This window comes from Idiotropiscis lumnitzeri, chromosome 19 (genome assembly GCF_059441095.1).
Source record: "Idiotropiscis lumnitzeri isolate Australia: NSW breed Sydney's pygmy pipehorse chromosome 19, RoL_Ilum_1.0, whole genome shotgun sequence".
NCBI classification, from domain to species: Eukaryota; Metazoa; Chordata; class Actinopteri; order Syngnathiformes; family Syngnathidae; genus Idiotropiscis; species Idiotropiscis lumnitzeri.
In genome coordinates this window covers 12,340,605-12,358,088 of record NC_142409.1, presented here as the reverse complement: position 1 = coordinate 12,358,088, position 17,484 = coordinate 12,340,605, and the positions used below count along the sequence as shown (strand labels likewise).

The 17,484-nt window shown below is 48.7% G+C and overlaps 1 protein-coding gene across 1 annotated transcript; it reads right to left on the bottom strand.

The window, feature by feature from the left end:
• Positions 1–908: 908 nt before the first annotated feature.
• Positions 909–17,484, bottom strand: LOC148318644 (ribosomal protein S6 kinase alpha-3). The gene is made up of 22 exons (XM_088283544.1): positions 17,002–17,484; positions 14,484–14,543; positions 6,554–6,670; positions 6,213–6,294; positions 6,031–6,111; positions 5,816–5,895; positions 5,630–5,736; positions 5,516–5,553; positions 5,299–5,441; positions 5,110–5,180; positions 4,939–5,027; positions 4,804–4,868; positions 4,618–4,720; positions 4,438–4,547; positions 4,241–4,366; positions 4,080–4,169; positions 3,845–4,003; positions 3,605–3,766; positions 3,444–3,520; positions 3,252–3,369; positions 2,957–3,097; positions 909–2,853 (listed from the first exon to the last, which is right to left on the bottom strand). Exons 1-22 carry the CDS (start codon positions 17,062–17,064, stop codon positions 2,731–2,733), a joined length of 2,205 nt encoding a protein of 734 aa, XP_088139670.1. The 5' UTR covers positions 17,065–17,484; the 3' UTR covers positions 909–2,730.

Here is a 17,484-nt window from a genome sequence, read left to right as displayed (position 1 = left end):
TTCTGCGACATTGTGTCCTGGCCTCTCCCGGAACAGATCATCCATTGGTTAACATTGTGTCACATGATTGGAGGAGAGGCTTGTCGGTTATTTCTGTTTCTTCCGCGGTATCGTCCAACCCAAAAATAAATCGTACGTAAATGAAAACGAAAAAACATTTTACTTTATATTCTAAATACATACAAAATCATTGTACCGCAATGTATTTTAGTATAATACCTTCCTCTTGACTCGCGAAGAAGGAGGAGGAAAAGAAGAAGGCTACACATCTCTACCAGCTGTATTTTCAGTGAGTAATTACAATATCTTTAAAGTGTCTATTTGCCGTATATGTATGAATGTAAATGTATATATTTACACAATTTATGCGCATAAAAACGTCGCTTAGACGGGCGCTCTAGTTTGTCTATTGTTACTCACTGGACGATATTTTGACGGAGAGCATTTACAACGTTCATGTTTTGAAAGGCTATTCCTTCTCCGTCCGCTTGGAGGCAGTGTTGCCATCAGTATTGAACGGGAATGCACTATCTCCTGTTTCAAATTTGAAAATTGAAAAACTGAAAAGAAAACGAGTCTTTACCTAATCCTTTAATCGTTGTATAATACAACCGTAATTTGTTTCCATTGAGCTTGTTTTGCCTTGACACAAAGTCAGCGGATTCTTGTTGCAAACAAAGTTCTGATTACAGCAAATAAAACGGTAAAGCGTTAGCAAAGTCAACTTGGTATGAATTTGAAGACGAACATGACAGCGTTTGCTTCTTACGTCGCATTATTGGTGATCGTGAATATCAGTGTCTTCTTGTCTGCTTTTGTCAGAAAACAAAACCTCCATACTCCAGGTCACAAATACATCGCATTTCCCACCCACAGAAATACGATGAATAAAAAAGTCAACAGGGCCATTAGCTTATCATTCTTGTTTTATTTTTCATAGAAAGTCTCCCTGTAGGTATAAAACAAAACAAAACAAAACGAGGTGGTGCCACACCCCAACCTGATGAACAAATCTGACAGGTCGTGGAAGAGCAGGAGAATATGAGATTAATACAGAAAAAAAATCTTTAACATTCCTTGTTCCCAAAGCTTGAGCACAGAATCCCCATCAGACACATTCATGATTAAAGTGGTCGCTGAAGCCAAGTGCAAACCACGCGGGCCTTTTGTTTTTTTTGTTTTACATGCTACATGCTAACGTAGCTAACATTTCCTCGAGTCTTGCAAATGAAGCAGCAGCTCCCAGTGCCATGGAAACCTTGGGATGGATGTAGAATGGAGAGAGAGGGAAAAAAAGACCAGTTTGAACATTACCGGAAAGCAATCTGAGCATTTATTGGACGAGCGAAAACCTGAGCCGTAATTATTTACAGTTCCTGTTCACAGACGATACGTTTGCACCGGTGAGGAAGTACGCTTGTTTTTGTTTCAAATGAAGCTTATCGCAGGTGAAGAACATCGAGCGGCATGGACGCCGACTTGCTAGTCTGGCGCCGGCCCTGTTGTTGCTTGCATAACTCTGTTCCCAGCCGACCGGCATTTCTGCGTAACTGATGTCCTCTCTCTCCCCCAAAAAGGGTTGGAATTGCCGCAAGTTGGCAGAAAAACATTACTTCTCGAAACAAAGTTCTTCAACTAACTTAAAAATAGTTCCTTAGCACCAAGATGCCATCCTTGGCTTTGGCCTGAGTACAAAAACTGTGAATATGGAAGATAGGCATTTAAAAAAAAAAAGTACCGGTAAATCCAGAAGCCGCGAATTATGCTGAATATGAACACTGCAAAGCGCTGCAAGGCCGACTGAGCATTTATCTATCTTAAGGTGTAAGCGCGATTACACTCTTTGTCCTCACTAATGAGATAATTCAGCACACGCGCAAATTGGCTGTGCTAGTTATAACTAGTTATTTTGCAATTCCACTTTTTCTTTTTTTTATGGGCTATTCCTGTACGGGGCAGTCTCAAGTGAGGGCCGCTAAAACCTTTTTTAATTAAATTTGATTGGACCATCTTCTGATCGGATCGGTGATCGTTTTTTAAAAACTTGTGGATTGTCTCCAAAATCCTGATTGTGTAAAGCCTTGCTACTAGTACTACGAGTGAGGTGCTTGCTACATGTTAACTTGTAGACTGTAACTAGTAGGCACTGTTTTGCCTCACTGGTAACATTTAGTTGGCCTAGTTTAAGGTCATACTAGTGCTAGAAAAGAAAAAAAATGATTGTGACAGTCATTCTAGTAGTGTAATGAATTGTTTTACTAGTGAGGACAATCCGGGTACTAGTACCTGTACAACCAGCTGGATATCAAATAAACGCGCCAACGGCTTTGCAAAGAGGACCAGACGCAGAACGGGTTTGTCACCGAGACGACAAGACTGACAGAAGACTATCCGGCTTTCGGGTGCGACCAATCACGAGAGGTCACGTTTGCCGTCATCGTGACGACGGGGAAGTTAAAAACAAAGCATCTTACGTCTTGAAATGAGCTTTATGTACACGCGCGCTCGCTCCCTGGTCTGATTGTCCAAAGCAAAAAATCCACAAGTTGATCCCGGAAGAACGTGGCCAGCCGTCCAATCGGAAGAGTCCGTCGAGTGTGCGGGAGGGCGGCGGCCACAGTGCGCTCCTTTGTTGGGGCGCCGGCACTTCCTGGATTCCATCAGTAGTCTGTCCAAGGTCAGCTAGAGGTCAGAGTTGACGGGAGGTGAGGGAGATCGAGATGGCGGACGTCACAGAGCGGTGGAAGTGAGCTTCTTCACACCCCTCCGCTGCGCCAAAGTGGAGCAGCCCACCGGCTCCAGAACCGGCGGGACGTTCCTGTTCAGGGCCGAGTACGTGGCCGCCATCGCTCCCTGGAAAGCAAGACCGCAATTAGTCACGGTCTTCATACGGCGCTCGAGTGAGCTGATATAAACCGAGAGGGGCAACTGAAATCTTTTTTTTTTTTTTTGTCACCTTGACGAGGTGCGGCGCGTCCTGCCTGTTGAGCGTGTATTTGGGCAGCTGGTCTCGGTGTGTGACCCACGGGTGGCGCAACACCTGACCGGCCGTCAGTCGCTGGTGGGGGTCCACGTGCAGCATCTTTGACACCAAGTCCTGAGGGGCCACAAACGCAAACATGCTCATCATCATTATCGTCATCATCAGCCGGGGCCAGGCGATATGACTTCCAAATAAAATATTTCAATGAAACTGATAACATCGCTTCAGCTCTTGCGTTGAGTAAACGTGTGTTCTTGAGGGGAAGTACCTTGGCCTCAGAAGACACAGAGTTCCAGTATCCTCCAGTGAGCGAGAACTTCCCGCTTCCAATTCGAGCCAAAATCTCCTCTGGCGTGTCCTCGGGGCCGTTGGCAAACGGAGTGAAGCTGCAAAGAATATGACAAGTCATCAAAAGTCACACTTGGGCAAGGAGGAAATTGAATCTTTGCAACTTTTGTACCCAGTTAGCATGGTGTAGAGAAGCACTCCAAGACTCCAGATGTCACAGGCTGCGTCGTAACCTTGCTTCTTCAGAACCTGCGAGCGACACGCATATCAACGGTGTTGAGGGCGTGACATCTTAAACTCACAAAAAAAAAAAAAATCAATAACACGACCCACCTCGGGAGCTACAAAGTTAGCGGTGTAGCACGGCGTCATGAGCAAGCCGTTCTCCGCCCGTAGCTGCTTGGCGAAGCCGAAGTCGCAGATCCTGATGGATTCGGCGTTGCCGCTCTCGTCCACGTAGAGGATGTTGCTCGGCTTCAGGTCTCGGTGCACCACCTTCATGTCACGCAAATTCAATTTAGGGGTTAAAAGTACACAACAAGAAAGGTCGTGACGTCGGGCGTGTGGACGTACCCCCTGCACGTGAAGGTACTCCAGCGTCTTGGTGATGGTGAAGAGAACGGCGCTGGCCTCTCGCTCGGAGAAAAACTTCTGCCGTAGGATTTTGTCCAGCAGCTCTCCGCCCTTCATCAGCTCCGTCACCAGGAAGACGGAGCGGCCGTCGTCGTACACCTGACGCCACGAAAAAGTGAGAAGATATTGTTGCGAAAACTCCGACGGCAGCCACACGTTGTGAGTTTCGACTCACGTCTTTGAGCGTGATGATGTTGGGGTGCTGGCCGTAGCGCAGCAGGATTTCCACCTCTTCTGTGGGGTCCCGCTTGGCTTTGTTGATGATCTGCAACCGGAGGTGCCGTTTAGGGTGGCTGCGACGGGTTGGGCGGCGTACACCGTGCGAGGCGCTCCTACCTTGACGGCATAGTCCATGCCGGTGCCCTTGTGCACGCAGCGCTTGCAGATGGAGTAGGAGCCCACGCCGATGTCCTCTTTCACATCGTAGGCGTCGCAAAACTGAGACGTGCTCCGGTGGAGCTGCTGCAGGGCGAGTTGTCCAATGTCAGTCACAAATTATGGTGTGAATAAAACGTGGGTGCATGCGTGCGCACCTGAACAATGGCGTTTGGCATCGGTTGCGTCTCCTCCTCTGTGATGGCCACAAAACTGAATCCTCGGAAGAGCTGATGGGCGTTGGCGCTGGGCGGGACTCCCGGAGAGTCTGACACATAAACGCACTCGTTAGTTTGTCCGCCCTGACTCCATGTGTCATTGTGAGGGGGTAGGCTGACCGCGGGGCGTTTTAGCGGTGAACTCTGGGTCAAAGTAGAACGTGTCGTCGGGTCGTCCGGCCGCCGGCTTGAAGGGAGGCGGCAGCTCTCGGCGAAAGAGTTTCTGCAGGATGAGAGAAGGAAGCATCCGGTGAGTGAATGAGTCACCGCGGCTGGGACGGACGGAAAGAAAAAACAAAAACGGACATTCCAGTCGATGGTGCTGAAGAACTGATGCCTCTTGATCTCCTCCACTCCGTCTGGACCGGCGCCTTCACACATGGAAGTTTGCAATGAGCAACTGATAAAAAATGATCCGAATTGAGTGCAATTGAAGCTCACCTAATCGGTTGGACGGGTTGCGTTTAAAAAGGTTCCTGAGAAGACTCTGGGCTTCTGAACTTAAAAACTGCGGCATTCCCAGCTTGGCCCTGCGCACACAAGTTGAACGCTGAAGATTCAAAGCCATCCAAGGTGACAAGTTGATGTTTCCCTTCGGCTTTGCGGACTCACTTGAGGATCATGGTCATGGTCTCTTTGCGGTCTTTGCCTTGAAACGGCAGAGTTCCCGTCAGCATCTCGAACTTGAGGAAAAAAACAATCCATCAGGAAGGACACACGAGATGATACGATATGACCACCAAGTCAAATATCAGATTTCTTTCACAAAAAAAACAAAAAAAAAACAACTCTGCGGCTCACCATCAGCACGCCGTACGACCACCAGTCGGCGCTGTGGGTGTGCCCCCGCCGGTTGACCACCTCCGGGGCCATATACTCCACCGTCCCGCAGAACGAGTACGCCTTGTTCTCGTGGTCGATGGACTCCTTGCTCAGGCCGAAGTCTGCAGGCGCACGCACACAAATTTGAGAGCCGCGTCGGTTGAGGAGCTCGGCGGCTTGGACACGAATGACACACCTGTCAGCTTGATGTGTCCATCCTCGTCCAACAGGATGCTGAAACAACAAACGTTCACGCTTCAGAGCCAAAACCTTTTCCAAAATGACCGCGTGCACGTGCACATGCACGTACTTCTCGGGCTTGAGGTCCCTGTAAATGATGCCGAGGCCGTGAAGGTGATCGAGAGCCAGCGCCAGTTCTGCCAGGTAGAATTTGACGTCTTCCTCCGTGAACATCACCTACGGACGCCATTTTGACATCAGTGTGGACGACTGAAGTGAATCGGATCAGGATTCGGATAAAAGCTTGCCGTGTTACCTCTTTGGAAAGCCTCGTGAAGAGGTCTCCCCCTCTCAGGAAGTCCAGGATCAGGTAGAGCTTCCCCTCCGTCTGGAAGGCTGAAGGAGTAAAGGAAACGATACAGATAAGATGCGCGCGTCGCCTTCCTGTTGGGGAAGCTAAAAAGTGGACAGGAGGGCTGCGATTGGCCGGATGCCGGCATGGTGACTCATTGCGCCGATGGACCGACTCACCGTAGTGCAGTTTGACGATGAAGGGATGGTTGACTTCCACCAGGATGTCCCTCTCCATCTTTGTCCTGACCCGGTCACGCACTAAAAGCACACATGTACACGTGAAGTTTTAAAATTGACGTCATTTTACGCCTTTGGCAGCTGGCGTTCGCTGGCAGCGCCGCCATGTGCACGGCACGCACCTTTCAGTGTTGCTTTCTTGAGGACTTTCATGGCATACAGTTGGCCAGCGTCGGGACCTGTAACCTTCCTCACCAGGAACACCTGAACACAACGGACACACGCAAACACGCGCGCACGAGTCAGCATCGTGTTGCTTGCGCTTTTCACTCCGTCGGTGTGTGATGGAGTTTTATTAACCCGAAAGACAACGCAGGCGGGAGACTAATTGCTCATTCATAAACATGATGACACTCAGCGGGAGCGTGAAGGGCCCTCAGCCTGCCGTCTCCATGGCAACGGCCTCTCAAACATGAGCGCGGGGGGCCCTCGCGGAGTGCATCGGCTGCGAGCACACGCGCACCTTGCCAAAGGATCCTTGACCCAGGACTTTGCGCAGCTCGAACTGGCGCGGGTCGGCCTTCTCGCATCCTTCCTTCACGTGGTGAGTGATGCTTATCTCCTTGATGGGCACGTCGTCCTGCAACACACCACAAACACACCAGGTCATAAAGCGGAATTACTGGAACAAATTATTGCCATTTGCATTCATTTCAATGGCGAAAGTTGATTTGAGCTATTGCATCTCTTTCTACATTGCTAACATGGATAGATGAGCAAAAAAAAAAAATTGGGGGGGAGGACAATAATGAATACTTTTCTGACCAATTGAGCAAAATTGAAGCCCTGATGATGTCTGGCACATCGTGGTTAGGAATAACTGGCGCGCATGTAATGCAGCCCCTGTAAAGAAAGATTTTGCCTTGGTGGAGGTCCGCCAAGTGGCCGCCTCGCTTGTTGTTCCGCTCAACGTCACAAAGTTTGCGGGAAATGAAGCAAAACCACAACGCGCCGGCGTTTGACGACAGCCGGCGACAGGTTGAGCAGGCTTGCTGGGCACAGAACAACGTGAGCGCACGGTTGTCATGGAGCCGCCCCCGGTACCTGCTTTGTGTCAGAGTGACTAATGATGGCCTACAGTGCCGGCCTTCAAACTCTTTGCAAACGGAATCAGAATCCTCCTCCTCCTCCCTCTTTGCCGCCTACCTGGCCTTCCCAGGTGGCCGACCTGCCGGCTCCCGGTGCATGCTGGGTCCTGTAGTCCAGGGTGTGGCCCAAGCTGCGCGGCGACAACATGCTCCTGCACGGCGACGGGACTGAGCGGTACCGAGCGGCACCGGCTTCTGATCATTCTTGACACTTTGTCGTCGTCTTTCTCTCTCTCTCGCTCGCTCGCTCACAGACGTTCTCTTCTCCTTCTCCTCCCTCCTTTCCGCTTCTTCTCCCACCTTGCCGCCTCCTTTCTGCACACTTGTGTCTTTCTTGGAATACTTGTCGCTATTCTCACCATGACGCAAACAATTTGATCCTATTGGGGAAGCGGAAGTAGCCGAACAAATCAACTCTCGAGCCCATCCGTGTTTTATTTCGGGGTTTTTTTGTTTTTTTTTTCAGCGGCTTATGATTAAGTCTATGCAAGTAAATGGTGATGACAATGTTAGTGTGTGCAACAGTTAAAAAGAAAAAAAAAATCGATTGACCGCGGTTTGAAAACAGGAATGTTTGACATTTCAAATGTGCACGCATGTGTGAGTCAGAACACAGATGGCAGATCAGAGCCGGAGCGACACGATGCTCATGTCGCACCTCTTAATCACGGGATCAAAAGTACAAAGCCAGCGCCTGTGCTCAACACACGCACACGCACACGCATATTCAACCGTGGGACAGTACAAAGGAAGTCACCTTCCACGTAATTTCTTCTATTATTGTTTCATGTCGACACACAAGCACACGAGAATGTAGCCAAGACAATGCTAAGCAGGTGGGTGGGAGTGGGGGGAGGGGGGTCTCCATCTGAAACATCTCCCAAAAAGTTGAAGCGAAATATCTCGCTCTCGCGTTTTGATATTGGCAGTGCTCATTTTTCCACAGCAACTAACGTTCCTCCAGACTCACGCACGACTTGGTGCCGAAATAGTTGGCGCGGTGATGCCGAGCCAAAACTGAGTCACAACCAAAAAACGTCACAAGTTGAAGATCCTTTGCATTTTGCAAGAAAAATAATTGAACAAACGGCAAAAAAAAAACAAAGAAGCCAACGCCGACACCCATGTCACTCACCAGGTCAGACACACAAAAGTCACGGCTATTCGGGCGTGGGACGTGTCGATTGTGACTGTGCGGCTTGAGAACATGCGTGCGAACCGACTCACAGTCCAGCTGCGGGTTGGCGACCCCAAACAGCCCAACATCGCCCCCCTCTTGCCGGCCGGCTCGCGGCAGCCGTCGTCCGTCCTGGGGGGCGGCAGGAAGTGACGGAGCGCTTTCAGTCGGCCTCGCAGCGCCCGGAAGAGCCCGGTGAGAGTGCACACGCGTGGCGGCTTGATGTGAGGCGCGCGGTGCGTCATTGCAAAGAGTTGCCGGCGGAGCGACACTTTGTCGCACTGTGACGGTGGACGAGTGCGAGCCGTGTGAGGGGATACCCATCGTAAGAAGAGATGTGGAGTGGGGGGGGGAGGGGGTGTCCAAATGCGGAGCGGGTGGTTACTGGGATTCCCCACACTCTCCTCCCCTTGTGAGTCACACTCATAACCTCCCATCCAGAGTTTCCATCAGGTGTCCTGTAGATTTCCCCCAACACGCACGCACACACGCTGCCCGATGACTGACAATCGGCGTTAGTTTTTGGAGATGGCCTGCATGACGAAGCGGCGTGCAGCCTGGACTGGTCGCCGGCCAAACCCAAAATGAGTCATGATGACTTGTTTTGGTGAGTGAAGGAAACACAGCTTGCCAGCGCAGGTCGAACTCGCCACCACCTTGAAAAATCGCACACAATGTGCACGATGCCAGCCAAGCGGCGCTGACGGCCGGGTGACATTTCTTCGGTTACCTGCACCTGTTGTCGCCCGCCGCGCCAGCACACCCTTCCATTCGCGCACAATCAACAGTGGCGTTGCACGCACACACACACACAAGAGAAACAATGTACAGAGTGGATACGCACACCGAGACACACTGAGAATGCGTTTCCGTCAGCCATCAATTGAAATCAAGTGTGTGTGCGTGTGTGTGGCATAGCATCGCAGATCAAGCGGTGGTGGGATTCCATTCCACACAATCTGCAACCTCTAATCCTGTTACGCAATCAAATTAACAGGCTGGATGGCCACCACGCACACACACACAAACACGCGCATGCACACGTGGGATTTTGTCAGGTTGTAAGTGCATTTCCGCTTGCTTGGACATCATGGATCCAATAACAGACACACCTACACTAAAAAAAGAAAAAATAGGAATTGAATATTACATTTAAGCATAACTGTTAACTCGGCAAGATTTCTTAGATTAAAAAAACATCTTAACTAATGTTATTCATACTACCTACACCTACAGACTGAGGGGATTTCATATAAAACATAAATGAAATGATAGTTATCATTGTGTTCCTTATATTTTATTCTTTATAAAAAAACTCAAAGGAGCATGTATCCTATCTTGACGTGCTTATTTTTAATTTTTTTACAGAAATGTTTCGACATGAGAAACTTGAAAGTGACTGGGCGCACCCGAGCACCTCCTTTTGTGCCCACAGCACCACCTACGGGAACGTTCACGGCATCCTTGAGGAAAAATGAGCGCGAGAGGCTTTCTGACCGGAGCGCGTGAAGACGACATGATGATGGGGTGAGTGTGAGGGAAAGAGAGGAAGGAAGATCGATGAGGGGGAGCAAATCGGGACGTCATCATTTATTCAGGAGCTGGCAACAAGCGCACACGCAATCGCTGGCACGCAAGGACGCTTCCATCATTGTGGCGGGCGGCTGCATAATTCGGGAATTATCATACACAGCCAATCGCTGTTAGGTGAAGATTTGCAAGATAGAAAGACTTTTTTTTTTTTTTTTTGGAAATTGATGCTATCGAACGAGACGCACGCCAACCCACTGGCGGGTTTCAGGTCACATTTAACAGCATCACCAACGGCAGCGCTTTCCATTGCTTCTGCAGCGATCACAATAAAGTCGATTCTGTCATGACTAATCGCGCGCTCGCTGTGTGTCAGTACAGTGCAAACACAAAATGACTCAGCCAATCCACTCATGCCACTTTTTTTCCTCTCACGGCAGCAGCAAGGAATGCTGGGAAGCAACAAAGGCGTCTCGATGCGAGCGGGACGGCCCGGGTCAGAGGTACGTGTCCCACGTTGCCACGGCAACATGTCCATAACACACACACACAACAGAGTGCGATGATGTTATTGACGGGCGGTCGGGACATTTTAATTCTCGTCTGTCCACTCTCACCGTTCACCCTCAAACACGCGCACGCGCACGCGCCTCCCTCTCTCATTAGTGGAATCAAAGCAGTTGATCGGCTGCCAGTGGAGCCTCTGCAAGCCTCTTAATTATGTTCACAAATGCAACACTATTTTTTGGGAGAGTTCGGTGGTGGGCTGGAGTCGACCACAGCAGACCTTCGATCGCCTTCAGGCCATAAATAGACAAACACGTTTTCAAAGTCACAGTGGACAATTGAGAGTTTCCACTTAACCTTTGAAGCATGTGTTTTGTGCAATATGAGAGGAAAGAAAACAAAAAAAAACACAAGCATCCATAATTGGCACAGACGCGATGTCAAAGCAGGGCGCAGCGTTTTGAGAAAAGACAATTAGTGACTGGCAGACACACAAGAGAGCGCTCTCAAGGTAGGAAGGCTCTCACTCTCATTGTTGTCGTTTTCTTTATTGTCTCGCGTCTGCTTCAAGTATCTCATGACAAACGGCAATTGGCCTGGCGTGTTATACAACAAATCGATCCTGGCACCAAAAACAAACACATAGCTGTCAAGACTACGTGCCTAATGCTGCCAAACGGGACCACGTAGAAACTCTTTGGAACCAGTTTGACGTGTACTACTACGCACACACGCTCGTTGTGCTTACAAGATAATTCCCTGCACTAGTAGAACGACTAGGGCACAGCGTCTTAAGAGAACGGCATTCCCGCTCCTCGTGCCATTTTTAGCCGACGTTACGATGACGACGACAGCACGTTACTAGTGAGGCAAAACGGTGCACTAACTTCATGCTACTAGTGCAAATAGTCGATAAATCAGATGACATCTCGCATTTCCCCCGTAGCAGCAGCAAGACACACGTCAACTAGTGCACATTTTCCTTCATAGTAACATGTTGCACAATTATGTCAAAGATGTCTACTAGTCAATCGACTAGCGCGCTGAATCGTCAAACAAGCAAGCGGATATTAAGTCACAGGCAACATCTGTCAGCGATCGCGGCACGCGTGCCGCACTTTGTACCTGAAGTGGTCGTCCCCTGACGTGCAGCAAAAGCGTCTTCATGGCGCTCAGCCCGTCATGGCGCCCGCAGAGCGCCTCAAATCGCAAGTTTGAGTGAGAAGCGGCGAACCAAACCCGCATGCACGCACAGGAAGGCCCGCCAGCTGCTCGTCACGTCCTGTCATTGTTTCCCTGGCAACAACATCTGCGCAGGAAGGCAAACATCTGTGCACGGAGCCACCCATCTCACGCACACACGCCCACATGCGCACGCAGCCTCCATTCAGCGTTTGCATGTTTGTGTTCATCATTAGACGCATTGTAGGGAAAACACTGAGATTTCCCACTGGTCTTTGAACGCACCGTCAATCTGAGATGGGAAATGGTGAGGAAGCATGACGGTGCTTGAAATTCCACATGTGCCAGTGAGGAGGAGGAGGAGGACGATGAAGGATGACGGGAGGAAATGAAAGCAAGTTTGGAGGCTGCGTGTCAAATTCCTGCTCAGGTCAGCGCAAGCCCAGCCCGCCGACTCCTTCTCCACTTTCATCTCAATTTACCAAAAAGGACTTTACGACTCATATTCATAATCAGCCGTGAAAGAGGATATGTGCTACCGGACAAAGGTTGTCGACCGCTTTTTCTTCGGTGTTTTCGCACTGTGCAGGAAAACCAAACAAGCTGTGCCAAATGTTCATTTGAGTTTATGTTGCGGCCTGCTTAAAAAAAATAAAGAAAAAAGAGATAAATAAAAATGTTAAAAAATGGACGGCCTTTTTTTAAACTGTCCCCTTTAAGAATCGGAATTCGAGAATCGTTTGGAAAGGAAATCTAAAAGTATTTAACGACCGTCGTTACAGCTAACATTTTTTTTTTTGCCACAAATAGAGCCCTTGTTGTGCTAAAAGAGCGCCAACTTGGGATCAGACACACACACACACACAATGTCCTCAGAATGATATTGTGTGACGCAGCTGTGATTGGTTGCTTCCTGGAAAGAGCCACAGTGAGCGAGCGAGAGAGAGAGAGAGAGAGAGAGAGCGTCAAGTTCAGGAAGGCGAGTTGGACACATTACATCATCACCCTGTGACCTCTCACAATGGCAACACCCACAATGCACTGCTCTCAGCACACCACCACGCCTGGTACAGAGGATGCACACACACACACACACACCCCCACAACATTCACTTTGATTCCCACATCGTTTACGTTTCTTTTTACGTTATTTACCCAGACGTGAGATGCACACACCTGACCGAGCAAGTAGTGGGGGTGTGTGTGCGTGTGTGTGTGTTTAAAAAGACAAAGTCAGTCCAGATGGTCACACAAGATTAAACTTCATCTGCCAGTGAGCACTACACACAAACAACACACACACACACACACACACACCCCCATTGTGACATGATATGTGGAATGTGAAGAACGGGTGGCCAAATAAAGAACGACGTTCATATTTTTAGCTTTGGTGCAAGAGGCCTCGCTCCCTTTCTTGAATAATTAATGCTTCCTTTGATCATCAGTCTCCAGACCCGGCCAAAGGCGGGCGGGAGATGAGGGTCCACATGTCATTAGACCGTGTGTGTGTGTGCATGTGTGCGTTACTTGGGACGCTTAGAACAAGTATGGATCAAGTAATCGGTCATCTGAATATTTGAACAAGCGACCTCATACAGTACTAAATGTGATACACACGCACGTGCACATGCACACATACGCACACACCTGAGATGCAGCAGATGGCAGCAGATGTCAGTCGGTCTCTCAAGAGAGCAGCAATGCTCCTAATGTGGTCTGGAAGCCATTTTCTGTTCACACTGGGCGTGCGGGCGCGTGTGTGTCCCAGGGCCCATTTGGGACATTCAAACTAAACTCAGAACATTTGTTCCCTTCACAAGGTGACTTTGCACATTCAAAACACACACTCACCCAGAACACAAAGCATTTTAAGTCCATTATAAGTGTGCTCTTCATACGCAAGGGTGTCACAGAGTAACTCATTATCCCAATTTAACCTGACGACACACACACACACACAACCTTGTGCCTCTAAGTGGAGAATCCGGGGTGTGTGTGTGTGTAAGTGAAGCACTCTGGAGAGACAAGTAATGACTACTCAGCTCTTCTGAGACAGACGATCCATAAGCCATCTCCTCTGCATTTAAAAATCGATGACTGCAGCTGCCGGCAACACAAGCACGCATGCACACACCCTTTGACACACACACACACACAACTCGAGCCTTTTGCGTGTTCAGAATAAGAAAGAAACGGCACGACGTCAGTCAACCTTCAGCGTCTACACAAGCATGCTTATGTACTGCGGCTGCATTTTATGTTTGATTTATTCTCAACGATCTATTTTCTTGACTGCATTGCTTCCAGTATGTGGATGTTAGATTTTTACTTTTTTTTTTTTTTTGCCCAATCAGATTTCAGCCCCAATGTGTTGCCATGTGAATTTAATCCGCCCGGGGCCATCGGCATCGATAGCGCCGGCCCGTGTAACTTCAACTAGGAGCAATGCGACGGTTTCTTTCACCAATGGCGATTTAAATTCATCCTTCAATCTCATTTTCCTGTCCTCTGATTGGTTGGTCGGAGCAAGCCAAGTTGGACTTGCAAAATATCTGACGGCATCTGCACACATGCAGTACGTTCGAGGATGAAATGTGGCAAAATGAGGAGGATCATAAAAGGGGGAGCATGAGGAGGTTTGTCCGCACGTCGCCAAACGTGGAAAGGAGGACGGCAGCGGTGCTAACGAGCTGAGCTTGTGTATGTTTGGGGATGAGTCACACGCGGCTCGGCAGCCGCAGCAAGCGTCACTCTCGAGGCGGCAATTATCCTGAAGGAGTGGGCGTCAACCCACCACTTGTTTGTCAATCACACACATACGGCATGCCCACAATTGGCACGGGTGAGGTGTGTGCGCTGCGCTGGTGACACGCAGCCAGAGAGAGGGGGACGCATGAGGAACTCACATCGCAGTGCGTCACGCCGTCGTCCTCGCCCACCGAGTCCTCAAGGTCGTTTTGAGCATCCTGGAAGAGCACAAAGGTTAAAAGGTTAACATGGGAGTTGTTTCCTGTGTCTGACAATGCTAAGCTAAGATACACTGACGCTTTTCTCAACCCGTGCACACATACCGTAGTATGCGCCAGGTCAATTTTGACACGGGAAAAGAATATTCTCCGCTGCTAGAAAGCAGAAATTTCTCAAAAATCCTACAAGAACAGCTCAACTTTATTGGGGGTTGGTCAGAGGCCTCATTTGACAGGACGGTAATTCTAAAAACAGCCACGTGCAAGTCATAAGAGGGTGTGCACACTTGTGCAATCACATTGTTTCGGGTGTTTATTCTACTTCCGTTCTTGAAAAGTTTTTTCTTCTCCAATTGATTTGTGCAGTAAGCCAAGAGGCGGAAAAGCAGACAGGAAGCGGCGTGAAATCCGGCTGCTTAGCGGCCGGTCGACTTCCCTGCTCAAACGACAGCTGTGATTGCGACATGGACGGCAACAGCCGCCGATTACTACTTCCTGTTGTCGATATCCTGCGCTGAAAAAGAAGCGGGCCACGGCAGACGGGAGAATTTGGAGGAGGAGCAGGCGCACGTTGGAGGAAAAAAGAAACGGCCGCCACGTGCTGCGACACGCTGCGAAATTCCAGGTATGACGCCAATTTGACTGCAGCGAGGCTGAATTTGATACTTGACGTAAAGAAACACGCACCTGACGACCTGAAAAGATTCAAATATTACCGTTTTTAAATAACCGGACAATCTCAGGACGTGTATGGACTACTCGTGCGCTGAGTTGTCGTACTTGAGGACACACATAAATACGGAATAAAAACTCAGGTTTTCCATTCGTGACAGTTGTCGTCAAACACAAATTTAAAGGGGAAGTCAAGTCAAAATTGAAAAGTCAAAAACTTGAATATTCTCTTCCACGGTACCATTCATTTTGGGAATCTGAATGAAGCGGCAAAATTAACACGCTTCGATGCATCGCAGGGGGCGGCCATTTTGCAACTTGCTGTCGACTCAACATGACATCACAGTTGCTCAAGGCTCAGTTAACGACCAATCAGGGCCAGAATGTTTTCCGAGTTTCCTGAGCTGAGCCGTGATTGGGCATTACCTGGACGCTGAGCAACCGTGATGTCCTTTTCAGTCGACAGCACGTGTCAGCACAAAGAATATATTATTTTGAATAAACAATTTTTGATTTGACTTCCCCTGTCAAGGCAAGATGTAGGGTCAAAGTTCAACGTCCGTCGTAGCTCCGGTGACAACGCCGGTACGCAGGAAGTGGACGCGCTTACGCAAGCTCCTTCCTGAATTACGTGGCAAAAACGCCTCCTGTTCGCTGCTGAGATTTTGAAAAACTTGAAGAACTGGAACACGCGGGCGCGCGCACGCCACTGACTCAGTTGGTGGAGCAGTCCCACACTTTTCTTGAAACATTTCCTGCGTGTATTCATTCTTTTGCATAACGCCACAAACTGCTAAGAATAGAACGCAGAGCACAAGACAGGCTTTGACTTTCAGATTCTATTGACGTCTGACATCCATTAGGCCCAACTGATGTCATTAGTCAGTCGGCAAACTTTACAGCACCATCTCTAACTGCTCTCCAAGACTGTGCATGCAATTAGTCTCGTTCAAGGAGCACAAGACGATTTCATCCAATTACAAGATTTTCATTTAAAATGGGTTTGTTTTTAGGTGTGTTTGAAAGCCACTTTCAAATTTACAAATAATAAAGTGGGTGTAATTACGCAAGTTACTAAGTGCTTATTACAAATATTTTGGTCTGTTCTGAAGACATTTTGACTTGGGCAAATTTGTCACGAGGCTAAAAGAAATGTAACATGTCAGTTATAAAAATTCCGCCCAAGTGAGGTCAATCAATCTCAAACATGCCATGTAATAACAAAAATATAGCAGATTTATATGATTATTGAAACTTGGAATGAAGTAGCCATACTTCTATTTGAATGGCAAGTGGGTTTTTTTGCCACCCCGGATAATTGATAGTAGATGGGGTTTTTTTTACATTGTATTCAAATAGATTTCACTCCGCATTTGTTTGACTTAAGTGCACGAGTTGAATGAGTACCTCAACCAGTCTCTTTTTTACTTTTTTTTCCCACACAAGCACCTGTACTTCTATAGCATGAGTACTTGATTGTTGAAGTCGAAAATGCGTTTTTACTTGGATACTAAAATACAGTGCAGACTTTTCTTGACATTTAAGTACTGGGGTTGATGATGTTTTGCAGTTAAATTGCATGTTCATTTTGGTACTCCAGTACTTTCCAGTCTGTATTATAGTAACTACTACTTACGTACAGGAGTTCAATGAAAATGTACTTCTACTTCAGAAAGAGTATTTTTTTTTGTTTGCATAAGTACTGAACTGTCACTTTGTACTTCGGTTTAAGTGTGAGTACTTTGGCCATTTCCGTGTGTGGTTCACTTTGGACTTAAAGACTCACCTCCCCCGTCGTGCCCCCCAGCGGCATCTTCTGCCAGGGATCCGCCAGCTGAGCCAGCGGCATCTTGTCCTTCCTCTGCCTCGACTTGTCCTGGTCCTCTCCCTGCCGCTTTTACTTCCTCTTCCGTGGCCCGGGACCTGCAGTCAGTGCAGCCGCCCTCGCTTCTTTTTCTCTCGCCTTTCTTTGGCAAAATGTGAAGCTAGTTCCGCAACACTTGGCCGGTTGGCGCCGACCCGCCACGGAGCTCTCGAGCCGATGGATCGCGACCTATCCGCGGGTGTGGAGTGGCGCCGAGTCCGCCCCTTTCTCCGGACACTTGAACATGAGAAACGGCAAATCGGACGCCGGGTTTTGTTTTGTTTTTTTTCTCAACCTCGCAGCCACACGTAACAGTCGCCAATCACTACCGTAGTCTATCTGCCGCCCCCTCTCTGTCTGTTCCGTCTTCCCCCTTCGCTCGCTCTCTCGCATAGACTTCCTGTA

Coding starts and splice junctions, on each gene's coding strand:
- LOC148318644 (XM_088283544.1), bottom strand. CDS start 17,064: ATGCCGCTGGCTCAGCTGGCGGATCCCTGGCAGAAGATGCCGCTGGGG. Junction 5,737..5,815: donor TCACGAGGCTTTCCAAAGAG/GTAACACGGCAA, acceptor TGGCGTCCGTAG/GTGATGTTCACGGAGGAAGA. Junction 3,098..3,251: donor CTGTGTCTTCTGAGGCCAAG/GTACTTCCCCTC, acceptor GTGGCCCCTCAG/GACTTGGTGTCAAAGATGCT.